The sequence below is a fragment of the Botryllus schlosseri genome, chromosome 4 (assembly GCF_051294905.1).
Source record: "Botryllus schlosseri isolate E-star chromosome 4, Bs_hap1, whole genome shotgun sequence".
In the NCBI taxonomy this organism is placed as follows: Eukaryota; Metazoa; Chordata; class Ascidiacea; order Stolidobranchia; family Styelidae; genus Botryllus; species Botryllus schlosseri.
The window spans coordinates 5,786,336-5,813,066 of NC_137239.1; the positions used below are offsets into that span (position 1 = coordinate 5,786,336).

At 41.1% G+C, this 26,731-nt stretch overlaps 3 protein-coding genes across 5 annotated transcripts in view; all 3 read right to left on the bottom strand.

Moving 5' to 3' along the window:
• Positions 1-20,541, bottom strand: part of LOC145436919 (carbohydrate sulfotransferase 1-like) — a 30,102-nt gene extending 9,561 nt beyond the window's left edge. The window contains exon 1 of the mRNA XM_080314111.1: positions 19,689-20,541. Coding sequence (XP_080170237.1) covers positions 19,689-20,341 — 653 coding nt within the window. The 5' untranslated portion in view covers positions 20,342-20,541. The remainder of the gene's footprint in view (positions 1-19,688) is intronic.
• Positions 3,061-9,203, bottom strand: LOC145436924 (uncharacterized). Of its 3 annotated transcripts, XM_080314121.1 has the most exons (8): positions 6,722-9,203; positions 6,573-6,664; positions 6,375-6,509; positions 5,875-5,994; positions 5,510-5,618; positions 5,254-5,449; positions 4,980-5,183; positions 3,061-3,850 (listed from the first exon to the last, which is right to left on the bottom strand). In XM_080314121.1, exons 2-5 carry the CDS (start codon positions 6,609-6,611, stop codon positions 5,535-5,537), a joined length of 378 nt encoding a protein of 125 aa, XP_080170247.1. In that variant the 5' UTR covers positions 6,612-6,664; positions 6,722-9,203; the 3' UTR covers positions 3,061-3,850; positions 4,980-5,183; positions 5,254-5,449; positions 5,510-5,534. The 3 variants fall into 3 exon arrangements, with proteins under 3 accessions (XP_080170247.1, XP_080170246.1, XP_080170248.1); XM_080314120.1 differs by having other exon boundaries at positions 6,573-9,203; XM_080314122.1 differs by lacking the exon at positions 4,980-5,183 and having other exon boundaries at positions 5,222-5,449; positions 6,573-9,203.
• Positions 20,542-20,911: 370 nt separating the features above from the next.
• LOC145436894 (uncharacterized) lies at positions 20,912-24,873 on the bottom strand. The gene is made up of 4 exons (XM_080314085.1): positions 24,303-24,873; positions 23,881-24,025; positions 22,142-22,221; positions 20,912-21,297 (listed from the first exon to the last, which is right to left on the bottom strand). The coding sequence occupies exons 2-4, from the start codon at positions 23,882-23,884 to the stop codon at positions 21,073-21,075; spliced, it is 309 nt and encodes a 102-aa protein (XP_080170211.1). The 5' UTR covers positions 23,885-24,025; positions 24,303-24,873; the 3' UTR covers positions 20,912-21,072.
• Between the last annotated feature and the right edge of the window lie 1,858 nt (positions 24,874-26,731).

Below are 26,731 nucleotides of genomic sequence, written 5' to 3' on the forward strand. Positions count from 1 at the left end.
ATCTGAAGTGGGGAATGAAGACAAAAAGGTTGGGAACCACTGTCTTAGATCGTTCGGTCCTGTTGTCTTTTATGCGTTATATCGCTTTTCCTCTTGATGCAGCGTTTAATGACGTGTTCTGAGTAACCGTTATCAAGGAATATTTTACGGATGTTGTCAAGCTCTAAACCAGTGGTTCCCAACCTTTATCGACTCATCGCCCCCTTTTCAAGCTCAACGCCGATCATCGCCCCCCAGATTTTGTAAACCGAAAAATCGGTATCCAATCTGTAATCATCGGCTAGTTGACTAAAAAAAAGGTCTTTTCGCCGACTTGACTCAAATATAGCCGTCGTTTTAAGGCGTCATCGCCCCCCCTATTGCTCCCTTCGTTAATTTCGCCCCCTATCGCCCACTTTGTCCATTTTGGCCCCTATCGCCCCTTCGTTATTTTCGCCCCCTAGGCCGCCAGATCGCCCCCTCGGAGGCGATATCGCCCACGTTAGGAACCACTGCTCTAAACTCAGCTGGTGACCCGTACGCGGATCCCCACAAGATTCGGTTCAAATTTATCTCAATTGTCTTGCCGCACCGCCTGTCTTGTGAAAATATCAACTGTATACTATTGATAAACAGTAACAAGATGAGCTATATTGTAAATCATATCATACTATATGACGAAAATTTACAATTTGTAATTTAAATTATTTCCAACGACTGGTCAATAATTTTCTGGCACTCACAATTTCGAAGTCAAAGTGCTTTGCAAACATTTCGAATTCACCCTGATTAAACCTACTACTCTAACTTTTTTCCACAAACCCGAACAATATACATCTACACAGAAAATGTTTATATCAGTAAGCTATTGGCAATTTGGCTACTACAATCAGTTCGCACAGTAGGATATTTAATCTCAGACGGCCATTGTGATGATGTGCCTCCTGAAGTTTTAAGCGAAACTGCCTAGTGATTTTCATAATTTCGATAACTAGAATATAGGTTATTAATCATTTAGAGGTTTTAAAGGTTTCGCGGATCCCTTCCTTAGCAATTGGAGTTTCCAATATTTACATATTAGTTGCATAACTTAGTCGTGATTACAATTTGTATTAATTTTGAATGTTGCCAGGTCATTAATATTAAGAACCACAGGTTTGGAGATATATTGAAATGAAGGTGTAAGTTGAAGAAGGTGCAACCAATAATACAATTTTTGCACGTTGCAATATCAAATCCAAATATGCTCATGGCATAATTCCTAAAACATTACTTACCGGTGCGAAGATGACGTTTCACATGATGTCAACATTTAAAAATAAAACATCCGTAGGATCTATATGACCATTCGCTGCGAGCAGGATTCGACACATTTCCAAAAGCGATTGGAACCACGACTAGGATTGACCCTCTTTCTACGTGTCTTACGAGGTAATTACATAATTTCTATTTCATTGCTGTCGTACCTATATTCATTTATGGGTGCTTGAGCGAATGCGCGTGAAGGATTATTGGTTGTCATCACCAATTGACGATCTTGTACGTCTAGTTTGAATATCACGTAAACAGGTGCGGTGAATCGGAAATAATGAGATAAGTGTGGTATTGTCGTTTATTTGAATATTGTTTGTCTTTGTACGTACAGGCTTCGTTCTGAATCTGACTTCACAATGGATGTTACATGTGATTAGCAATTGAAAATGGTCCGTCCATGACGCGTAACTAGGCCCGGGTAAAATGCGGTAGCTGTACTTATACTTTATGCTAGGGGTCGCCAACTCAAAATAGGTCGCGGGCCACTTTTCCAAATTCCTGGAGGCCGCGGGCCGCATGACATCAATATCGATATAAAAGTAGGCAACGCAGTTCAACAACCACGTCTGATAACTCTACGTTATTACAACGCTGTGCTTTCTAACATAGGCGACGGTTATAGTCACCACAAAAGAACTAATATTTTATTGAACAAACACAAATACAACAAAAAGTATCATGATCATCAATGTCATTATATTTTGGACTATGAGCTGTACACGATACCTGACAATGACAACACTCTTTAGCCGCTGAAACAGGGGTGGCCAACATTTTTGTAATTCACGGCCGCATTTCGCGTACTCATGTAGCCTGCGGCCGCATACCGGTGGTTAGTCGTAGGGATGGTGTGAACCTCTGAAAGGTTCGGGTTCGTGTGAACGCGAACCTTTTTGAAAGGTTCTGTGTGAACACGAACGTGAACCTCGTGACGTCATATTGCTAATTCCAACCCTATCTTTCAATGAAGTGATAGCCTATATTAATGTGCATGTGCACGATACCTAGCGAAAACTCGGGCCACATAATGTCGCATTGCATATAATATATATTGGCGTTTTAAACGTCGCTAAATGTATCAACCGCGGTTATCAAAGGATATAATAATCTCATAAAATCAATACATTCCGTCGCTTTGCCAACAATTTCGACGAGGACTTGCCAGGGAATATAAGCTTACGCCTTGACGGTCTTAGCCAGAACGGACAATGTGTTCGGAGTCTGAGTATTGCTACATTGATATTGAGCAGAGTGTAAAACGGGTTTCTATACTCGCTACCGATACCATAAACAACAAGTTAAATAGCAGTAACCAGCACCTTAATCGCACGGATTCGGTCTTAATGATACAGTAAAGATATGAAGTCGAGATTGACCCCGTACGCCCGCTCGATTTTTTTCATCACAAAACGATATCAATGTCATTGATTGGTTGAATAAGCATCATTCGCTGACTATTCACTGTAAAAATTATTGTTGTAAATTTACGACAAAAAGCCTGGTGACTTCCAATACAGGCTTACAACCATAAGCTTGCAAACTCATTACAAGCTAACAGCCATAAGCCTGTAAGCTCACTACAGCCATAAGCCTGTAAGCTCACTATACAGCCACAACCCTGTAAGCTCACTACAGCCACAACCCTGTAAGCTCACTACAGCCATAACCCTGTAAGCTCACTACAACCATAAGCTTGTAGCTCTCTCTCTTTTCTCATACCTATAATCTTGCACCTGATACTGGCAGTACTCGACAGTACAACTATCATGATGCACGGTGGTCATAATTGTTCACAAATCAATAGAAAGAACAGGCATTTTGTATACAGCAAATGAATATGAAGCAGAAGCAACACATGCAGCAGGAACAGTAGTAACACCAGCAGTCAGCACAGTATGGAACAATAACAAAAGTGTCACGACTTGGCCATCAGAGACCTATGTTAATAAGATTGAAGAGGTCAAAGTAAAGGCAAGATCACATTATTCAGCATGGGAGCTTGGGTAAAACCTAATGTCATAATTTATTGCTCAGGGGCAGCAATTGCCACATGCTGATACTTCTCGTAGTATAGTAAATGAATGGAAAGTACTCAAGTACTCTGAAACAGTTAATTTGGCCAGATACTAACTTATTCCACTTCTATTTGTACTTTACAGAAGTAGCAGAGTAAAAATTAAGTTCAGAGCAGTGTAAATGTGATTTAGCACTCCAAAAGAGCTAAATTTTCTTGATAACTGATCATTCTTTACATCAATGTCCATTAGTTGTAAAATCAGTCGAATCACTTTCTATATCACATTTTATCACAGATTGAAGTGACTGCAGATGGTACAAACAGTCCCTTGATTTTACCAATGCAGATGGATAAGAAATTCAATGTGTTATTCACACAGCGCTCGAATTGGATATTAAATACCCAATGCAGGGATAAAATGATAGCCAAAGCATATGCAAAATCTACAACGACATTAATCTTAATCCCATCAAAGTGTACCGTCCATATCTTTTTCCCAGTGTCCAAATGTATGATTGGGTTTGGTGATTCCGAATCATCCTGAAAAGAAAGGTACATCTGTATATTGAAAGGCAATGAGAGTAGTACGACTACGAGAGTAATTTTTTATCAAACAGGTGTAATTGGTCCAACAATGACAAGTACAGCACTTACTAACACACTGGTTCCCAACCGTTATGCCGCGACACACTAGTGTGCAATTTATGTCTCGCAAGGGTGCTTCAAGAGATTTCTTCTACATTAGGAAATTATGCGCGAAATACTTCCAGTCTTTATACAGCAAATGATCATTAATCTAAATCGGCTCTATCTGACAAATCAAAATTGCTGTCATGCCCAATGTTCCCTCGAAGCTGCGCACAAAAAATTCGAAGTGATAACCTTTTTTTTCGTGGTTACGTACTGTTGTCCAAGTAACCGCGCAGTGAGTGTGTGCTGACTTGTAAAAATTAGAAGGAACATTGGTCCCGCCCGCAATCAATACCCCGCTTGAATTCGCTTTACTTGGCATATCCTCATCGTCTTCCTAATTACCAGCGAGAAATGAACCCACTTGGAAGTGACGGTCCCGTTCAAAAATTTGACGAACATAGCCATCCACATTGCGATTGTTAGGTAGCGTATCAGTACTGCCGTTAAAATGTAGGCGCAAAGTGCAACGTAACGTTATGTTACAGGTGCCGAATATGAGAATTGAAAAGTATAGTTGATCAAATTATATCAGCTAACAAATTTCCCCGTCCCAGTTTGTTGGAACTATAATTGAGCTGCAGGTGGCTGCCAATAGAACTACAGCAGTGGCTCTCAACCGGTGTGCCGTGAGAGATTTCTTCTAAATTTTGAAATTATGTGCAAAATAATTCTAGGATGTAGGAAATGATCAGTACTACATAAGACTCGATTTGAAGTTTGTACATATGACAAAACGAAATTGCTGTCATGCCATCGTGAACTACAATATTGAGGTATTGCTATCCTCACACGTATTACACGATCTGCGAGGAAATGCGTTAGGCATCCATGTATACGCCTCTGTATTTAGTAGCGATCGTGTTTGGCCTCTTCAAAGCAATGGTTAATTACATTGCCAATGCGGAAGTGGGCTGAGCTTATTGTCTAATATATCGAACTCTTGGCTTATAATGATCGCAAATGATATTTTTCTTACCCAATATGATTCTCTCAGAAGCGGATATTCCATAAGAATTTCAGCAGTTGGCATGCAGGCTTCTATGTCAGACCGGCGACTTTTGAAGGTGGCTTTCATGGATTTCAATAGCTCTCCCTTCGCTGGGTTTGACGAACTCGATTCCGACAATATGAATGCCTTGTGTTCAGCTGAACTTTTATCATTGGTCAAAGATTCTATTTCCTGAAATTTTTAATTGATATGAATCAGTGGTTCTCAACCTTGAGGTTCCCTTGAAATAGCAGTTTCATACTTCGCCCGCAACATCAGAACTTCTGGGTTTCTTGCATCGTGGGCTTGCCGTAGGCGATTCTTCAGCAGGAAGCCGTCTCCGCGGGCCAGTCCGTACAAACTTTTTTTCTGTTTGCTAGGAGAACCGGGTCGTCTGTGTCTTTGATTTTCCGATGCTCGTTATATATTTTGTCGTTGAGCCTCGTTATCCATGAGTGCTAAAATGTATCGAATTTGACAGAGTGTGATATTTCCACACTGCAAGCCTCAAAACTTACATATGGCGGAAGAAAATTATCTTCATCAGCCGTAACTAATTTCAGAATTGGATACTTCCGAATTAGAGCTGAACATGCCTCTTTTCTCGCATGCGTTGGCGGAGAAAGTCTGAACAAAAAGTTCACGTATATAATCAACCTGATTGCACTAAAATTGGTACACAGTGACTTGGGCTGTGGAAGTAACAGAGCTGAACTGGAGTAAAACATGGCCATAGCATCTGAAGGGAGCACAAAGCCACAATCGACGGGAATTATTTTGCGCCCCGTGCGATTTGCCCCACAACTCATAATTAATTATTGCCGCATATAATTCTAATTCAACATTTGAAAATTTTCTCAGCAATAGCCATAACCTTCCTTACCATCAGACTATCCGTGTCCATGTCTGATAACCACTGCACTAGTATATAGATCACTAGAACAGCCATTTTCTGCACCCGAGCTGAACTTGCCTGTGTTCTTGATACGAGGGCGGATAATGTCTGAATGGAAGTTTAAATGTTTTATGTTATTAAAATCAACGTAAATGCGCCAAATATCAGTTCGGCACTCAGCGCTCAGCCCGGTGTGAGCATGTAGGTTATAGTTGTCACAAGTCACAATGTGCTTCGGGAAATAGTACCTAATAACACTGATGGGTAGTGAGTAATGAAATACTTATAATTTTTCAAATAAGTTGAGGTAGCGTTGGTACAACTTTGTGTCACTTTCTGAGTGAAACAGCATGAAATAACCATCACAGTCACAGTCATTTTCCATTAGTCGTGAATAGGCATCTTGCAATTTCGAAAGCAGTCAGTACCGATTGACAGCTAAAATCTTGTTAAACGTTCACCAAACATATATCTTACAAAATACTTACTCGACTACATCTGTTTATTTTCTTCCGCAGTATAGAGGCTACGAGATCAGTCATGATTGATGGAACATTGTTGCGTTGTTCTGACTTTTGCAGACCACAGGGTAGGCCTACATCTCCAGCACTTTGACATATCACCTGCAAGATAAAATTGTGCTGAATTCTACACCACCAAGTATATCCGATGGCAGAGTATCTTACCAATCTTGTGTCACTAATAGATTCACAATGCTGACACATCAATTGGAATTACACAGACCATATACAAGGCAAATCTGTCACTTTTGAAGCATCTGTAACACAAATATGCCAAGTAATTAATCAACTAGACCTGTGAGGCCGAAATTTACCTGAATTTCTCTTTGAATTCAATTTTAACTGGCCGTCGTTGGAATCAGCCATCCCAGACAACATCTTAGTAACAGTAACCAATGCTGACATCGTCTACTTCATGGAATACGTCCGCTATAGCAAACAGGACTAATTCTATATTCTGCAAAGTCACCAAATCACATATAATTTTTCTACGTACCAATCTCTTGGCTGCAGTTATCAATTGAGCACGACTGCACAAGAATATATAGGCTATATAATATAGCCATCGCAACGGTGGAATCCCTTTCAATAAGATAATACTGACTGAAAAACTTGCCAACTTTCCGGGCTCTGCTCTACTCTCACTACATATTCGCGCCATCTACTACACAAAACGAATTAAGCCGGATATGACGTCAAAGGGTACTAACTAAAGGTGAATGATGCACAACCTCATAATCTGCACATCGATACTACATCTCTAACACTTCCTATCTACAAATGACGCGACACATAGCAGCCCTCAATAAGATTCGGCCTGACTATGATCTCGACTCAAGCTGCAACAAACGCTACAGCTGACGGCAAAGCTTCTGCTGTCCAGTGAAGCCGAAACGAAAGGAATCGGCAGGCAACATTTTGGCGGACTTTTACCGAACTGTTCAAGGTTCAACCGCGGCCGTTTCTTTATTTTGTACAATATGCATTAACGATCTGTGATTAAAGTAATAATGATGAAAAATAATGACCATAATACTTCTGTTGTCTTCAGTATGCCTGCGGTATGTATGGAGTATTATGGACTACGTTTCCAGTGGGACATCAAATCTGGGGCGTATCTAGGGTGTGTTCGGATTATGTTGTCAATCGGAAACCATGTCTGCGGTATATCTGGGGTGCGTTTGGGCTGTGTTATTTCCACTCGAACATCAAGACTAGAGTGTGGCCTACGTGTCCACTTAATCATCTTCATGTCTGCGGTATGGCTGATGTATGTTGGGGCTGTGTTGGCCCCCGTGGATCAGATCTGGGTCATGTCTGGGGTGTGTTTGGACTGCTTAGACACTCCGACAGCATGTCTGCAGCATATCTGGAGTATAGGCTCGGACTTCGTAGTCAATCGGACATCATGTCAGGGGTGTTCACGGATTGCCTCGACACTCAGACATCATGTATGGGGCATGTCTGGGGTGAGTTTGCAATGCGCTGACACTATGACATCGTGTTTGGGGCATGTCTGTGGTGTGCTATAACTGTGTTGTCACTCGGAAATAATGTCTGAGGCATGTCTGGGACGTGTTCGTTATTCTCTGTCGACATTCAAAGATCATGTCTGGGTCGTGTCGGGGGTGCGTTCGGACTGCGTTGACGCTCTGACATCATGTCTGAGGCATGTCTGGAGTTGGTTCCGACTTCGTTGCCAACCGAACATAATATCAGGGGTGTTTTAGGACTGCTTTGACACTCAGAAATCATGTCTGGGGAATGTCTGGGGCATGTCTGGGGTCAGTTTGAACTGCGTTGACACTCTGATATCATGTCTGAGGCATGTCTGGAGTAGCTTCCGACTTCGTTGCCAATCGAACATAATATCTGGGGTGTTTTAGGACTGCTTTGACACTCAAACATCATGTCTGGGACATGTCTGGGCATGTCTGGGGTGAGTTTGAACTGCGTTGACACTCGGACATCATGTCAGAGGCATATCTGGAGTAATTTCGAACTGCGTATTCTATCGGACATCATGTCTGGGATATGTCGGGGGCATGTTGGGGGTGTGTTCGGACTGCGTTGATAGTCGGACATCATGTCTGGGCATGCCTGGGTGTTTTATCGTGTCACTCGGAAATCATATCTGGGTTATGTGTGGGGTGAATTCAGTCTGCGTTATCGCACGAATACTATGTGTATGGGACATGTCTGGGGTGTGTTCGAACTGCGTTGACACTCGGACATAATGTCAGAGGCATGTATGAAGTAGGTTCAGACTGCATTTCAACTCCGACTTCGTGTCTGGGCATATCGAATGTGTGTTCGAACTGCGTTGTCACCGGAAAATCATGTCTGGGATATGTGTGGCGTGAGTGCTGCGGTCTTCGTTTGAGACACGAACATCATGTATGGCAAAAGTCTGGGGTGTGTTCGGACTGTGTTGACACAGGACATCATGTTTAATAAATGTTTGGAGTATGCTCGGACAGGGTTGCAGATCGAACATCATGCCGGGTGAGTTTGGACTTCGTTTCAACTCAAACGCCATGTCTGGGTCATGTCTTGGTCATATCCGGGGGTGTTCGACCTGCGTTGCCAGTCTGACATCATGTGAGGTATGTCTGATGGAGTATACGTTCAAACTTCGTTGTACATTATTGGACATCATTTCTGAAGCATGTCAATTTACAAGCACGACAGCTTGTTATGTGCCTGCATTTGGCGTTTACAACCTCCACAAGCTTGCAGTCCGCCATTACAAGCTGATTACAGGGTACTTTACAACAATAATTTTTACAGTGTACGTACATCGCTCGTGATGTTGTGTGATTGTGGGTCAAGCTCACAGCAGAGAGTCACCAAATATTCACAAGCGGAAAGCTGAATATTTGGAGAAATTTTTGGTAACAAAAAAGCAAGTAAAACTTTTAAGGTTGTCAGGGTGCATGCTCGTTTAGTGTTGATTTTTTATGCTGCCAGCGCCATGCATAGAGTGACCCGCAGTTGAAATGCAATAAATTTGAACCAAAGATCTTATAATGAAGTGCAAATTACAATTTACCAAAAAGGTTCACAGTGCAGAACCTACCAAGGTTCTGTTGTGAACGCGAACCTCAAAATTTCCGAGGTTCACACACAGAACGCGAACGTGAACCTCACGTTCACACCATCCCTAGTTAGTCGTGATAAACTAGCTGGGGCCAAATACCCACGTTATCATGTCCATGTCCATTGCCGGTACACTCCGAACTAATCTATATGCACATATCGGCTTACTATGCGCACCCAATCGTTTGTAGTTATGTTGTAAAGAGCCACAGAGATCCAATCTGTAGTCGCGCGAAGCGCGAAAAATTTTTCATGTTCATGAGTGAATTTCGTCAATAAATATTAGTATAGTTTCACATATTACTATAAAATATTTATCCTTTCTCGGCCAATGTGATCAGATTCCCAGATACAGCTGATGCAGGGGGTATCTGTGAAAACTTAGGGTTGTTATTACAAGTGTCGACAGCCGCATAATTTTCCTTCTACTGCTGCAGATTGGCCACCCATGGATTGAAGAATCAATATTGGGGTTAGCTATACACGGTAGGCCTACTTGCTAGACAACTATCTCCTCGTAAAGCATGGTCTTTTGGAGCGCCCGAAGTCGTTTTGCAGGCGTCTCGGTCTTGGCAGTGGTGGGCCATTGCACGTCAAGGCAATATGCCCATTCGTACCAGCAAATTCTTCATCCATGGAATGATATTACCATGCCGAAGCCGTATCAACTAGTGAGTAATAGTGATAGTGGGCACATAGAATGGCTCACTTTGAAAAACAACAACATTATGTTTCAACTGAAATCAATTTTAGCGTTTCAACATGATTTACTAAGCGTTTTTCTGAATTTTTTTCAAATCAGGTCGCGGGCCGCAAAATAGGACCTCGCGGGCCGCGTGTTGGAGACCCCTGCTTTATGCGTACACATCTAAAATGATACAGTGAGTCGAGAATTCGGGTTTTACTTCTTATGACTTCATGTGAGTTTATATGATATAGAAGCTTAAAATATGTAGATTTTAGCAGCCACACAGAAATTATCTCACCTATGCACCACCTTAACATGACTTGATATTAGTGATATAGGCTACCGTATATTGGAGTGGGCAAACCGCGGCTCGCAACCCGCATGCGGTTCTTTTAGCCTCTGATTGCGGCTCTTTAATAATTTCACATACAATTCGTTTTTTTGCTAGAGAGGTTTAAGATGGTCAAAATTGATGCATTCATAGCAGTGGTTCCCAAACGGTGGAGAATTTCCCACTGGTGGGGAATTCAATTGTTTCTGGTGGGGAATAAACGCGTTTGCTCAAAATTATCTACTGGAAAGTCTTTATATTCACGGAGACACATGCGCAATTACCGCTGCCAGTTAACTGCTCTGGAATGTGTGTATCGAAATAGTATTGCACGGTGTTCACAAAACCTCATTTTAACTTTGGATGGTCAATCATGGCGTCACAAACGCATCCAGCACGGCTAGTTTGACGTGAAATGATGCTTTCGCAAAATTTTGAGCGTTACTGGTATCGGTTCGCAATACATTTTACGTTGCAGTATATGCGATTGTCTTGCGTACTGGCGAGTTTGTGTGTCTTGTGTAGTCACACCAGCAAATAGCTGCTCTGTGATGACAAAAGTGGTGGGTAGTGGGGAACAGGACCGTAACCAGGGCTTTGGAGCCGGAGCCCCGTAGCCGCGCATTTTTACCGGAGCCGGAGCTCTACATAAAATTCAGCCGAAGCCGGAGCCGGAGCTGGAGCCAGTTATTTGAGCGGTAGCTCCGGCTCCGACGTATATTTCATAAGATGCTATTATATATGCAATAACCATATCTGCTGAGTTCACATAATTCAACAGCAGGCCTTCGCGAAATTAAGAATCGTTTACTCATTGGGATTTCACAGCAGAGCAGTCGCATGCTCAATGTTCAATTTTCATACATGAGTGCCGAACCTCGGTATGTGAAATATGCCTGTGAATATTGTGGGTATTCGGCATACCCGCAATTTCATCATCAGCACAACCTTGTTGGCTAATTGTATACGGTTCGAAAATAATGATCACTATTACGCGAAATGGGAGAGAAGATAAAAACTTGATTTCGTTGCACATGTCGATATGACGAGCACGAGCCGAGAAATTCTATATCATCGTTGCTATGAATTGGATGAACAAATACTCGTTCTATCGTGATCGGGCTGCGAAATTGGACAATTATGCATGCTATTTGGAATTCATTACTGCGCATCACCGTCATTCACTCCAGTAAGGATTTTCGAGCGTAAATAGAGGACGGCAGAAGAGTAGCCCAAAACCCCATGACATTTTATGTTGGAGACAAATTACTGATTTGATACGCGATTTCCAATTTGTAATCATCTGTTTCGTAAACTTGTAATTGTGCAATGTGCATACTGCATAGTTTAATTCGTTATGGGCATGTCGCAATGTGCATGGTACAGTGTTTAATTCGATTATTCGATTCGTTTCAACGGGAAAATATTATACTCCGATAAACTTGATCGACACGGGATGGACGAGTGCACCAATATCGAACGTCAAACCATTGTCCATTTGGTACAAAACGAATTTCTATTGATCACGTCGTTATATCCGCCCATATTGCTCTTACTCCAGTTACAATTAAATAATAATCGCACATTTAAAGATTGAATTGAGCTGTATGGATTAATGTTAACAAGTACAGTGCTAGTGTTAAAACGCCGCATTAGAATTTTAATGCTGTAGGCCTACACAGCAATGGCACGGAGTAAAGTGCGTCCTAGTGCAACTATCACTGTTGCCCTACCTCGCCCAGACATTGCTTCATTGATCATTTGCTACCATTATTAATTTTTTTTTCTATTTTCCTTTCTTAACTAAACATTTTTTACAGCCAGACTGTTCAGAGTCAAGTGTACATGTTAGATGCTGGTGTGATCAGACTAGATGACCTTCACGGTCTTATCGATCATTCCTATCTAATACCGAATACTGTGCACGCATATTTTCTGTACCACCATCACTGCCGTTTGTTATGTATTTTAGTTCGATGAAAATAAACTCTCTCTCTGTCTCTCTCTCTCACTCTCTCTCTCTATCATGTTATCGACAATTGACAAGTATTCATTATGTCGTAACAAGCCGGCACGGCGGCACCGATGTCTTAGTTTCTACATTCGATGTTACTGACGGCTGACAGACTCTAGATCAGAGGTCTCAAACTCAAATGTGCTCGCGGGTCAGTCTTCCCGTTTGACGACGCCGCGGGCCGCAGCATTTATAGGGGTCTTTCCAAGTAGGCCTTATTCGGCGGGAGGGAACTGTCCCATTGAAAGTGAGCCGATCGAGCAGACTATCAGTAAACACACGTCGTCAAAATGTGATTTACCCTTGTATAAATTTAGGCCTGACAAGAAAAGATTCATAACATTTATAACTATTTGAATAGAATTTTTGTTAAACTTGATATATAATAATTATAACATATAGACACCATATGGGCGGACAAATGTATGATGCCATCATAAAAGCTATCGGGTTATAATTTTGCAGCTACTATATATCAATATTTTGAATTTAACAGATTGATAATGGCGACTGATCTGATATCAAAACATTTTTAGGTTGAGCATTGTAAATCCTATCCAGGATTCGGGTATACTTCTGATAATAATCTCATGGCCAAATATCTTCAAATATAGGAGCAGAAACAAATATAAATATAATATTGATATATTAATGAATGTGTCCTAGTGATTGAAATGTCGGAACGTCGAACGGCCCATTGTTGTCACATCGCTGGAGCGTACCACTACGGTACTCGGGAGTCGGTACTAGGGCTGGGCAAAATCGAGAACCCAAGTGATTCGATTCTGAATCACGTATAACGATTCGAGTCGAGTAATCGAATATCGCTCGTTATGTCGTCACAGCAGAATGTACTCTGTCAAAGTTCAAATATGTACCTTTTATACTACCACAAGGACCATATTGCCTGTTATCCGTCACAGTAAAGATACTTGTGTATTTTTTTGACCATGCCGATTTGATTGCACTTCTAGAAAATGTTGTGAGGTGATCATGATTTCGGAAAAGTGTTATTTCCTATAACGTTCGTTGCTTTGTACTATGTCTGGTATGCTGCGACACGGGCGAGATAGTGTAATGGTTATGCGTCCGGCTTCTCGGGCGGTAGGTCGTGGGTTCGATCTCCGGCCGGGTCATACCAAAGACTCGAAAATTGGTATCCGCACCTATCCTGCTAGGCGCTCAGCAATCACGGATAGCATGGAGGAGAAAAAAAACGGGGGCGCAGACTAGATGACCTCATGGGTTATCGCAACTCCGTCGTCAAAGCATCTCGATGGTGCAGGCGAAAAAGAATATCATATCTCTCTCTCTCTCACGGCCAATCAAGGCTTCAAGGCTTCCACAGTAGAAAACAGAATCAAAACTATAATTCTCGTTTGTAAATTAACTTACAGTTGCGAGGAGCGTATGATTTCAGTACTCGAAAAAATCGTCTTTTACTACTCGACTCGAATCATTAAAATTAATACTCGATTCAGATTCGAGTACTCGAATCATTGTGCCCAGCCCTTGTCGGTACCTGTAAGTGGCCTCAATAACATGGTTTAGCGACCAAAGATGTAACTGACAGATTGCCAATGGTTGCCATAACTACTTGCTTAGTTAGCGAAATACCAAGCTGCGACCTTCTGATCTATTACTATTCCCCTGATACGCGATTAGTTTGTTGCTCCCATGGTTATAACAAATTCCAGGCATTCCGAGTCCACTCGAGTCCTCTTCATTTTGCCATCGAGTTAGCCCGAGTCTGAGTAATTCTAAGAAAGGTCGCGTCAAGTCCAACTCAGAAATTTCAGTCACGAATCGTGTAAGGGTCAGGTTTTGTCATCATGAATTGGAAATCTGGCGAAATAGTGAATCTCCCACTGCATGGTAGCGTTTGCAATTGATGTGATAGTGAAGTATGATGAATTGTTTCAGGCTTTCGGGGCAAAGTAAGAGGGGATTTTGACTTTATAACATGAAAAGATATATGTGACACTAAAATATTTTCAAATTATTGAAAATCTAAAATGTCGTCGCGGGCCGCACAAAATGCTCTGGCGGGCCGCGTGTTTGAGACCTCTGCTCTAGATCAGTGGTTCCCAATCTTTTGTCTTCATTCCCCACTTCAGATTTATTCCGAGCCTTCATTCCCCACCAGGACCGTGACAGCACTTTGTAAGCCCCGCCAAAAATGTTGGTCTTGCGCCCCCAGAACTCCCTCAGCGCCGCTGAGCTTGTACAATTTTTCCCTGCAACTTATCAGCTAAATTGGGTCTAGTGTTTAGTGCGTCGCCTTATTTCGAATAAACGCGCGAAGCGCGAAAATTTTATATAATTCATGTTTGAATTGGCCAATATGATCGGGAATTGCATATATTTTGCTATCAATTTTTATCTCCTCTCTGCTTACGTAAGCAGATTTACCGGTAGAGCCTAGTGAGAGGTGTTGGAAAAGGTAGGACCCCTAAATAAGAATTGAACATCTTCGGGTTGGCCCGTTGGTATATTGACTTCGTTAGATTATGGTATTTCGTGACCTCCTATATATTAGGGTTACCATATTTTTGTAAAGCAAATTCCGGACACTCTTTAGCGCCCACTAGCGGATTTCCAAATGAGGTATAACACATTGTTTGCCAATATGACGCCACACTAGCACAGCATTGCCCATCGACTGTATACAGGAATGGATTGGAAGATAGGTCATTAATTGGGCCATCCGTAACGTGAGCTCTGGTGATTGCTACTTGCTAGGTTAGCAATCTTAGATTTCTTCACGGGTCGGATGAAGTCGTCAGGCGGGCCGTGTCTGGCCTGTCAGGATTGTGTTTGACAGGCCTGCTATAATGTTAGGTCGGTTCGGCTATCTGGTTCTGTGTTTTATTCAGGTCCAAAACAACATTTTTTCAGCCCCCTTCCGCCAAAAAATGCACTGATCTTGGCCACACCATAGGGTAATCGATGTAACTTTTTGGGCACTTACTATATGCATCTGGTTGTTAAATTTTATGAATGAATCTTGTCAACAATATTGATTCTTCCATATATTAGGCTACTATAAAATGCACCAGCAGGTTGCGCATCCGGTGATTTCCAACCTTTTATGGTAGCGACCTCATTTTCAACTTGAAAATCTTCCTTGGCCCAGCTCAAAACTTGATTTAGCTGATTACTAAAAAAATTCAGCATGCCCAAACTTACTCACGGCCTAGGAAGCTGATCGCGATCCCCAGATAAAGGCAAACGACCACAAGATTTGGAACCACTGTCTGAAGCATCCAATCGGTCTTAACCAACTCTAGGAATATACCGTTAACTAATAATTGCGATTACAATTAGACTTATTCCAGTAAATGATGGTTATTTGTATATATTTTTGATTGCATTTTTTGCGAGGGCGGTGCCGGGTGCATATACTAATATCCATATACGTTGCATTAACTCGCGCGCAGCTCAAAGAAAAATTTCAATTAGCATAAAGCCGCTTGAAAATAATACTGTTTATGTTGATTTCCGAAAAACCTTTGAGCCTACTTCAAGCTATCAAAATTCCGGACATTTAGGCATATTTTTGAAATTCCTCCCGGACGCATTTTTTTCAGTGAAATTCCGGACATGTCCGGGAAATTCCGGACGTATGGCAACCCTACTATATATCTGCTAAAATCTGTCAAAAGATATGGAAATCGCCACAACTAAAGAGCACACACGATTTCAAATTGGTATTGCTTTACTGGCGTATAATTTCCCCCTGCGGTATGGCATTTGTCCCGTGGGGTACAGATCGCCAGGACAGGAACATTCGGCGCCAGCCATTTCGCCAATTAAAAATATATGTATATTGTATATATCGAAGTTTTGGGTCTCCACAAGGGCATTCCTTCTCGGCCAAGGCCTGCACGCTGCTGATCGTTCTGGCACACTTCTCGGAGTTGCATGCTACATGGCCTATAGCTTCATATGCCTTGGTGCGTCGTGGCGCAGTAATGGCCGACGCCGAAGTCTCAATTTCTATAAATACTACGTATTTTCGTGGGGGAAGGGTACTCAACAACTAGAAATTCCGCAATATTACATCGCGCACCCAGCGCGAAATTTTTTTGAAAAAGTGGCAAAGATTAAAATAAAATACTTTAAATTATGTTAATTCACGAAATAATTTTGGGCCCCTTCGAGCTCGCCTCCCCCAAATTGAGGGGTTTGAGGTTCGGCATTTACGGTCCTGTTCCCCTCTACCCAGTACTTTTGTTATCATAGAGCAGCTATTTGCTGGTTTGACTACACAATACACACAACCACACCAATACGCAAGACAATCGCCTATAGCTGCAACATAAAACGCATTGTGAACCGATACCAGCAACGCTCAAAATTTCGCGAAAGCGTTATTTCACGTCAAACTAGTCGTGCTGAATGCGTTTTTGACGTCATCATTTGCCATCCAGAGTTAAAAATGAGGTTTTGTGAACAACACGCAATATAATTTTCGATACATTCCAGAGCAGTTAACTGGTAACAGTGATTGCGCTTGTGCCTTCGTGAATATGTAGACTGTTCTTATATAATTTTGAACAAATGCGTCTATTCCCCACAAGAAACCATTGAATTCTCCACCGTTTGGGAACCACTGCTCTAGATTACTATAGATACCTAACCTACGGGTAAATTAGTAATCTATATAGACCAGAGTTGGCCAACCTTTTCGGCCAAAGGACCACATGAAATTGACGAACGAGTGCGTTGCCCACTAAACTAAACGCGCCAGGCGTGTAAAATTTTCAAAGGTAATATTATTATTATTTGGGTATATTGCGGGTCGACTGTATACCGCCCGCTGGGCTCAGTTCGCAAGGACAGGTCTATTCGGCATCTGGACATATCGATATCGAAGATTTCCGATAATATACGGCAATCATTTTGTGCCTACATTTCATCGTCGATGATCTTTCTGCGACCGCAAACGCGAAAATACTTTCTCTCGTAGACTCAATCGGCTAAATCATTTTCAGGTGGGGGTTTCGATTTCCATATCTTTTCACAGATTTTAGAAGATATATAGGAGGTCACGAAATAGCATAATGTAACGAAGTCAATATACCAACGGGCCCACGCGAAGATGTTCAATTCTTATTTAGGAGTCCGACCTTTTCCAACACCTCTCACTCGGCTCTACCGGTAAATCTGCTTACGTAAGCAGAGAGGGGATAAAAATTGATAGCAAAATATATGCAATTCCCGATCATATTGGCCAATTCAAACATGAATTATATAAATTTTTTCGCGCTTTGCGCGTTTACGGTCCTGGTGGGTAATGACGGCTCGGAATAAATCTGAAGTGGGGAATGAAGAAAAAAAGGTTGGGAACCACTGATTTATAGCGTATTGACAATATGTTTATTGTCTTCGTACTGCTTCTTTCCCTATGGTTTACGCAAGACTCGCAAAGTTTTGGGGGAGGTGTCCCTACACCAGGGGTGGTCAAACTACGGCCCGCGGGCCGCATGCAGCCCTCCACACCGTTCTGTGCGGCCAGCGAGAGTCTAAAGAAGTTATTAAAATATTGATGAAATGCGTACTAAAAATCGAATTAATGCAGGGACTTGATTAAACCTTTTCTTAGTATGTTTTACTATGATAATTCTAAGGCAGTGGTTCCCAAACTGGGAGGGGCACCCCTCTTGAAGGGCGTGAAAGCATCTGAAGGGGCGCGATGATTTTTTCTCTGTATTCATTTGGATTTCATAGGTAAAAATCTCTGCCCTTAAATTTTCCGTTGGGTTTGTTAGCATCCGTGTTGCGTTTTGTGATATGACGATAAGGGGCGCGCGAAATCTTTTACCGTCATAAGGGGGAGGCTTGTCTTAAAAAGATCGAGAACCACTGTTCTAAGGTAAATACTTCCTATATTATTCTTTATGTTTAATTCCTGGCGCAACAGCCTGATCTCAAGGCCCACGCAGTTTGAACGATTTCAACTGCTAAACATCACAGAAATCCTGAACGAGATTGACATAATTCAGTGATTTGCTTATAAAAAACGATAAGCGCGTGTCTTACGTAGATTCGTTGTCTGTATGCATAGAATTAGGGTGTTTGTATGTTATCTAAACGTAGTAGAAGCGTGTATGAAGCTAACATGGTTATGCTGCTGTCAGCATTGTGTGTCCCCTGGAACTGAACCAAAAGTGGAATTAGTAAATCTATGAACAGATCGCTGCTCCCAGATTTAAATTTCAATCCTGTTCTAGGAATCGGGACGACCGACTTTTATCTCTATAGTTTTGACAAATTGGTTATTGAGGTCGACCAGCCTATGAAATATCGCAACTGCTTCTGCCGCGTGTACGATATCATCAAAGCAATGTTTGGATTGCTTCACATTGTACATTTATATTATCTCCATGTCCTCACTATACAATCAGATACCAATATTTCGTTTGGGGTTATAATCCCAATTTTATACAGTTCGGCCCGCGAATGGTTTCAGATGTTGAATGCGGCCCGTGAGTTCGAAGGTTTGCCTACCCCTGCCCTACACGGTTCAAAATTGGCAATTAAACTCTTGAATCAAGCCTGGTCAGCAATCAATGACAAATCATTGTGTTCAATGATGAACTTGATAATTAATTATTTAAGCCAGCGCAGGTCACTATCACTTCCGGGCTAGCAATGGTGAATATGATTCTTCCAATTGTGTTGTAAAGGCTAGCAATAACTCCAGAGTTTGGCCCAGAAAATATCATCGAGATTGACGAGCAGAAATCTTCCTTAAATTCTCTTAGACGTCATACCAGACTCATTCCAAACACTTTGCAGCCCACCTGGAGACGCATCGTATTACTACATAATAATAAACTTCATTCGATTGCCTACATTTCATCGTGACGTAAAAAATTTGTATTTTTGAATTATTGCGTTGAGGCTCTTTTAAGCTAAGACTTTAGATATGCGGCGGCGCATTAAGCAGGACTGCCCACCCCCGCCGCATATCATCACCTTCATAATAATTCCAGAGAATACTTTTTGTGATTTATATATAATTTAATTCATAATCCATTCGATTTCAGATCTTGTATCAGTTAGATACAATGCACGATTTATTTTATGATATCTCCTCTGTGCACTGAGAATCGATATATAAATCCCTCGTGTCACAATTACCTGAGATCTCTAACTAGATGAATAATGTAGGGATCCTTTTTCGCAGCTGTCAAATGCCGATAAATATCTTCTACATCCTCCAAAGAACATATCCTAGTGACTTTCGCCACGATCAGGTGGGAATTATCGCAAACTTTGTTGAGTATTCGGTGCTGCATTGGATATCTGCAACCGTTATGTTCTGGCGCCAAACGGCTGCATACCTTGCGGTAACTGTTAGCGAGTCCAATGCTCTGTCGTGTAAAGCAAAAGCCTTCTTTTCTACAGGAGGCGTAATCTTTTTGGTCGGATTTGTTGAATCCATATTCGTACGTTGTTTGCAGCTTCGTAAAATCACAGTTGAGAATTTGCTTCAGCAGTCTTTGTTTTTGCTCTACAAATGATGCACAATTTTGACCGAATGGGTATAAAGGTTCGTACAAGTACATGCTATTGTTGACAGACGCAAAAACCTCTCCGGTGAAGCTGCTACCACTCCGAGTTTGAGTAAATATGATTAATACTTTTTGTCGCTCTTCTGTATCCGAGGAAACATGCAATGACTCTCGCGTATCTTGCATGGAAGTCAAAATATAAACACTTCCAAATAATAGAAGTGTTGCAAGTGGTACCTTTATCCAACTCCTTCTCATTGTGTATCCAGTTCTTATCATTGCTATAGCTACTGTTAACTCTAGGTGCAAGCACGAGCGATTTCAGAAAGACGAATTAGTCTATAATTGCAGTGTTATTGATCATTCGGCTTATAATCCCTGGCAAGATGCAAACTGAAGTAATAGCAAAAAATAATGCGGGGTAGCAAACTTTAGTCCACACAGGAATATTTGGACAGAATTTCCCGATTCATGATTGACATGTATCGACTGTCGACTAATACTGATTTCATATGTATCATCGCTCGTTAACAATTCATAATGTGATAGCGGGGCATGTATCTACCAGAAATCCTATTGATATAGTCATAAATTTGCACAAATTCACATGCCCAGGGTGCTATTCTGTCCTGCGGCGGCAGATTAAATAAACCATTTTAATCGTACCACAATATGTACAATATTTATAACCAATTACCAATGTGTCAATTAATGGCATGTATTATTCCACGATAGACTCTGCTAATGAGTGGTGCAGTAGGTTAATCACCAGCGTCAGGACACCGATGGCAGTGGTTCGAATCCCGGTCCGGACCAACTACACTGTAAAAAATATTCATGGGTGTACCCATAGTCTAGACCTGGTCCCACCTGACTCATGTTGACATGGAAAAGGCCCATGATAACTTGTCGACATCCATGTAGACCTGTTGACATCCATGTTCCTACCCATGTCCTAATAATGCTTAAAATTGACCTTTCACCTCTACTAATGTACACATACCCTGTAGTTAGATGTATTTAGCTGTATTTGACATCTGGAATGTTTGCAAGAAAATCTGCGAAAAGTTCAATGAACTCGCTGACGCTGGCGCAAACTTCATGATGAAAACGCAATATGTCGCCACTGTATGATGGAAACTCATTAGTCCATCGACAGATTCCCCAACGAAATGGATTGTCCAATTTTTCTGAAGAGTATCGCACTTCATCGTCGGGTAGACATTCTTCGGATCCTATAATGAATATAAATGTCATTACCATCCATGCACTATTCAAGGCACACGGGTTGATAGAATACATAGGAATAGTTTCCAAGGTGGTTTAAAGTTGTATCAATCACAGCCAGTTAAGATGACAAAAATCTATTAGCACCTCATTACAATGACCTTGTCTATGAATTGTCTCGGTATGTACAAAATCTACTTTTCACTTGCAATATCAAGTATGCACACATGCACATTGCACAGTCTTCCATTCCTTTACCTCTGCACCACTATACTATTTGATGCTACGACCTACGACTATCCAATTATTAATAAATGGATGGATTAATGCACGGATGGGCGGTAAATCCAGGATTTGAAAACTTGTATTTTGGTGACGGAGTTCAACTTTGGTGATTGCGACCCGGCCAAAGGTTGTTTGTATCTTTTCTGGGAATTCCGAAAACAGAACTACTCGCTTTTTCAAATCCGCAAGTAAAACTAAAACTAGGACTAATCAATCACCTTCTAAAATTCAAAACTAGAATTGTAACTAAAATTACTCAATTTTCAAAATCCTCAAATATAACTATAACTTACAACTATACCTAAAACTTTTTAAAATTTGATACTAGAACTAGTACTAGCAACCTTTTAAAATCAGGAGCTTACGAACTAAATCACAACTAACAATATCAGTGGTTTTTGACTGGTTTTCCCACGAGGCAATGGCGCACACTAAACTCACATTGTTTGTAGGGCTGGGCATAATGATTCGAGCACTTGAATCTGAATTAAGTATTATTATTATTATTGTAGTATTGTCTTGTAGTATTATTGAGCAAACCAGTTTTGGCCATTATCAACAACTCACCTTATCCACAATCAGGAAGCTGTCGAAGCGTTCATTGAAAATGGGGGGGATGCCGACCACCCAGTCCAATTTCTGATTACCTGAATGAGAAGTGAGAGATCAGCTCAAGTGAAACACTCGAGAAAAAAAAACGGTTTAAAAATTAAATAAATGCAGTTACAAAAATTAAATGAATGCAGTTACTGATTGTGTAGTGAGAACTGCAAATATGGGCGTGGCAAAAAATATGCAAATTTTAACATTGCCTTAGGAACCAGACAGTTTTTAAAATCGGCAACTTGAAATACCCTATTTCTATAATATCCTACCAAGTAATGACCTTTATAAATCCGCAACTAACGAACTATAATACATCGAACTCAGCCGTGGGCAAAGTGAGCCCCGCTATTTTGAGAAGCACGTGTGGCCATTTTTTGGAATTAAAAACATAAAACCTACTTTTGAATATTGCTGAATAAAACCATAAGCTGGATAAACTGAGCTGGAACGGAAATTGATTTACTTTGAAACCTGCTCAATAATATATCGCAATTACATAGCGTACGTCCCTCCCAAGCTTGTATGCGTAATCCAGATTTGAAATCAAGTCAATGTAGCAAAGTCGCAACAATAAGTCACAATAAGTTACTCCTTCCGTATAGTTTGGTTCAAACCTTCTTTGTTGCCATTGTCAGTGCGCGTTTTGACTGAGACCTCATCATACATAAAGGGTGAATGGACATATCATAAAAAGAATGTCGAAAGCTGAAATGCAAAGAAGGTATGGAGCACTAAACACAGGGCCGCAACTGCCGCATCCCAGACCCATCAAATGGAGAGGGCCCGAGCTCAAAGCACCAAAAATTACTTCGTAAATAGACATAAATCCTATAATTTATGAAACTTAATTCTAATTTTCTTCGCGCGATATATAGTGACTAGATGTTTTGATAATAATATGGGTACCACTCTACCCGCAAGAACAGCTAATTTATAGAGATCAGCATTTCGGCGTCGGCCATTAGCGCGTCAGGACACACCAAGACGTTGACAATGACGTTTCGGCTAACATGTGACTCTGCAAAGTGTGCTGCAAAAAAGCTCAACGGCGAGGAAATCTTGACCAAAAGTACCGCCACATGTCGGCCGAAACCGATATATATATGTCAATTTCATCAAGTTGCACTGTTAAGATATAGCCTACCTTTTAATGTATTGATACAAAAACCCGAATTACAGAGAATTCAAAATGTATCATGTTTAACATTATCTTGAATTATGAGGGAAAATAAATATAAATTTTTATTTCGTTAATTAACCGTACTTTCCTCATTGGGCTATCTAATATCAACACATCCACGGAGACGTATTTATTAAAAATGTAATTCACTGCTTTCCATTTATAAATAAAATCAATACACTGGAGAATATAGCTGAACATGTTGGCTCGGCTCGGCACGGCACGCCAACTTACTTTCTATTAATGAAGTGGCCTGCAGAGAAAAATAATTGCCCATCCCTGAACTAACTAGATTTGTGGAATCACTCAGGTAGGCTATTCGATTTCAGCCCACCCTCGCGATGACATGTGTTTTTCAGTTATTGAGCACCTACACAACTGCGAAGCTGGAACAAGAATTACTCACTTCCCGAAACCCGCAACTAAAATTTGAACTAATCATTTTTCACAATCCGCGACTAGAACTACTCGACAGATATTGACCGCCAACTAATTAAATTTGCGAAAGTCTCTTACTTACCCATAACTTTTTGAATTTCTATCGGAATTTCTTGCGGTTGCAGGAGACTGAGTGCAGAGCTCCAAGTCTTTCCCAAAATCTTTGAGGTCAAGTCAACATCCAAACAGGCTTGATTCAGGCAACATATTTTAACTTCTTCCAAAATCTGAACATTGTGACAGATTTACATCACAGCTAATTAATTAAGATGTCTGCAGGAGCCTTTAGTACTATCAGTAGTCTCAATTTAAGCACAGGTCGGGCTTGTGGTCGAGGATATGTCACAACTATCGTAAATTATTTCAGGAATATATATATGTAGTTCGTTTTGTACTATCATAGCATTCTGTAAAACGAACTCTTTGTGAGTTTGTTACAAAGTCGCAGGTTGCCTCGATCAGGGCAATGTTGTGTTTGAAACCACTGCGTTAGATTGTACCTACCAAGGGAGCATGGGTCAAAACTGATCTTCATTCTCCATCAGTATTCTTGCTGATGTTCCATTTACGACACTGTCGCGGCCTGATTTAAAAGTTCTTCTCATTCTATCTCTTCATCTGACACCCTCTATTTCCACTCTGAATTATTTCCTTTTGATGCTCGTCGACGCTAAGTTCGTCTTCGGAAGGGTAGATGTGTTGACTTTGCAAACAGCTTTCTCTGCACAAGTATAGAAGAGTCACGATAATACTTGGCTTAGCCATGGAAATATCTCTTCAGCGCAAAAATAGCAACGTGCTTGTAAGAAATCGATTGCAAGGTTGAAATTAAAGGGGCACCACTCTAAATATGATGTGGTCTCTCAAGAAATAATCTATAAAAAACTCCAATTATGATACCGTAATTTTCCAAGTATAGTACGCCCCCATGTATAATACGCACCCCTAAAATAACATGTAAATTCTGGGGAAAAGCCTGTATCCATGTATAGTACGCACCCTGCATTTCAGTACATGAATAGTTCCGATTTCGTATACGATGTCATTCTGTTTTGCGATGTCACTCTTGAACAATCATTACCCAGCGATCGCTAACCATTATACAATTAGCGGGATTGTCTTCAAACGATAGTAGGTAGCAGCCAAAGCCTGCGAGGCGGGCGGCGCGATAGTTCAGGCTAGCGACACGGCATCTTGAGCACGACAAGACCTTTTACAGATGCGATTGCTAATCATTATACAATTAACGGTATTGTCTCTAAACGATAGTAGATAGCAGCCAAAGCCTGCGACGCCGGCGGCGAGTTAGTTCAGGCCAACGAACCGACATCTTGCGCCCGATGCCTATTATAGATGCGATTGCGCCTAGGCTAACGGTTATGTCATGCGCAACAGGTCTGTTGGAGATGCGACTGATTACACAAGCGATTATATCTTGCGCACATGGCCTCTTGTGTATGTATAAATTGCGTATGCGATTGTTCGGGCCGGTCATTGACGCGATGAATTGGCGAGAATTGCCACGCACGGTGTCTATTAGTGACCTAATTTTGCTCGCGTACAAACGGCAAACCAACTCAGCAGGAGATCGCGTGCTTTTGCACACGACTATCGTTAATTGGATGCACGCTTCTTACTAATTACTACGCGCAATGGCTTAAAGTGATGCGCGATCGGAAACAAACATGAAGAATTTTGCGCATTATACATGGAAAATTACGGTAAATCCAAATACCCTAAACATAATTATTTTACTGCATTTTGATTTAATACAGTGTTCAATATAACAAGTAGATTTAATTTCTTAGCCGTTTTATTTTTATCTGGACCATACAGTGAAAATGTGACGTTCGTCAAAATAACCCCATGGGATATCACCAAAACCAGAGACAATTTGAAAACACCAAGGTCATATTTGGAATCAGTGTCGTTCGGAACCCCGAATCAAAACTCTTCGAATATGCGTTAAGAGTGTAATCCTATAGTATAGTAGCCTACCAATTTATTTGTGGTAATAATTACTTAATTTCATCGTCTGTCAAGATTAGTCCTATTACTCCTTTATCTTGAATTGTCGAGAGATCATACGAGGCAAATGCCTCGTCGTAATATAGAAGTTGAATATACTGTCCCCGATATTACTCCGAAATACAGTTCTCACAGTTTCAGCTATCTCAGATCTGTGATCCACTGTAATCACTCGTTCATGATCTCCAGCAGCCTCATTTTCAATGTCACAAATATCACAGTCGAGTAACATTACAAACAACTGCAGTATGTATATCTGTAAAATACAAATTTACATCAGTTCCTTATGTTTCTAGGGTTTTCAAATCTTGAATCAAAGGCTCGAGTATAGCATGATATCCCATATTTTTTAAAGCTGAAGTTTTTTCAATCACCTCAGGATGAATATTCCTCCAGTTGGATAAATACTTCACTTTAACATTGCCCAGTACGGTACAAAATAAAAGCAAGGAAGCTTGTGAAACGTCTAGGCTACTAACGCATTACCAACTACCACATGATCTACAACTACATACAAATGGATACGCAGTAAACTTTGATCACTATTAGCAGCCGTTTGGCAGTTCTCGCTATATGCCGGTATCTGACTGAATACGACTAAGTTGCTTCAGGTTGGACTATACCCAGTGACGCATTGCAGATTCGGCGGATATATTACAACGAAGACAGGAACAATAAATACATCAATACTTACCATCCAATCCACGGCTTAATACAGCAACAAGCCACAAACTTTGCAACTTTGACAAAGACAACCTATGAAATGACCAACTCCATCAAACTTCCTCTTTTTTGCAATCCTTTTGAATTGAACGCTGCGGCTATACTGTACGCATGACTGGTTTTGTAACCAGATAACCCGGAGTCATTATGGCTCCGTAACCGAACGGCTATGTTTGCGTGCG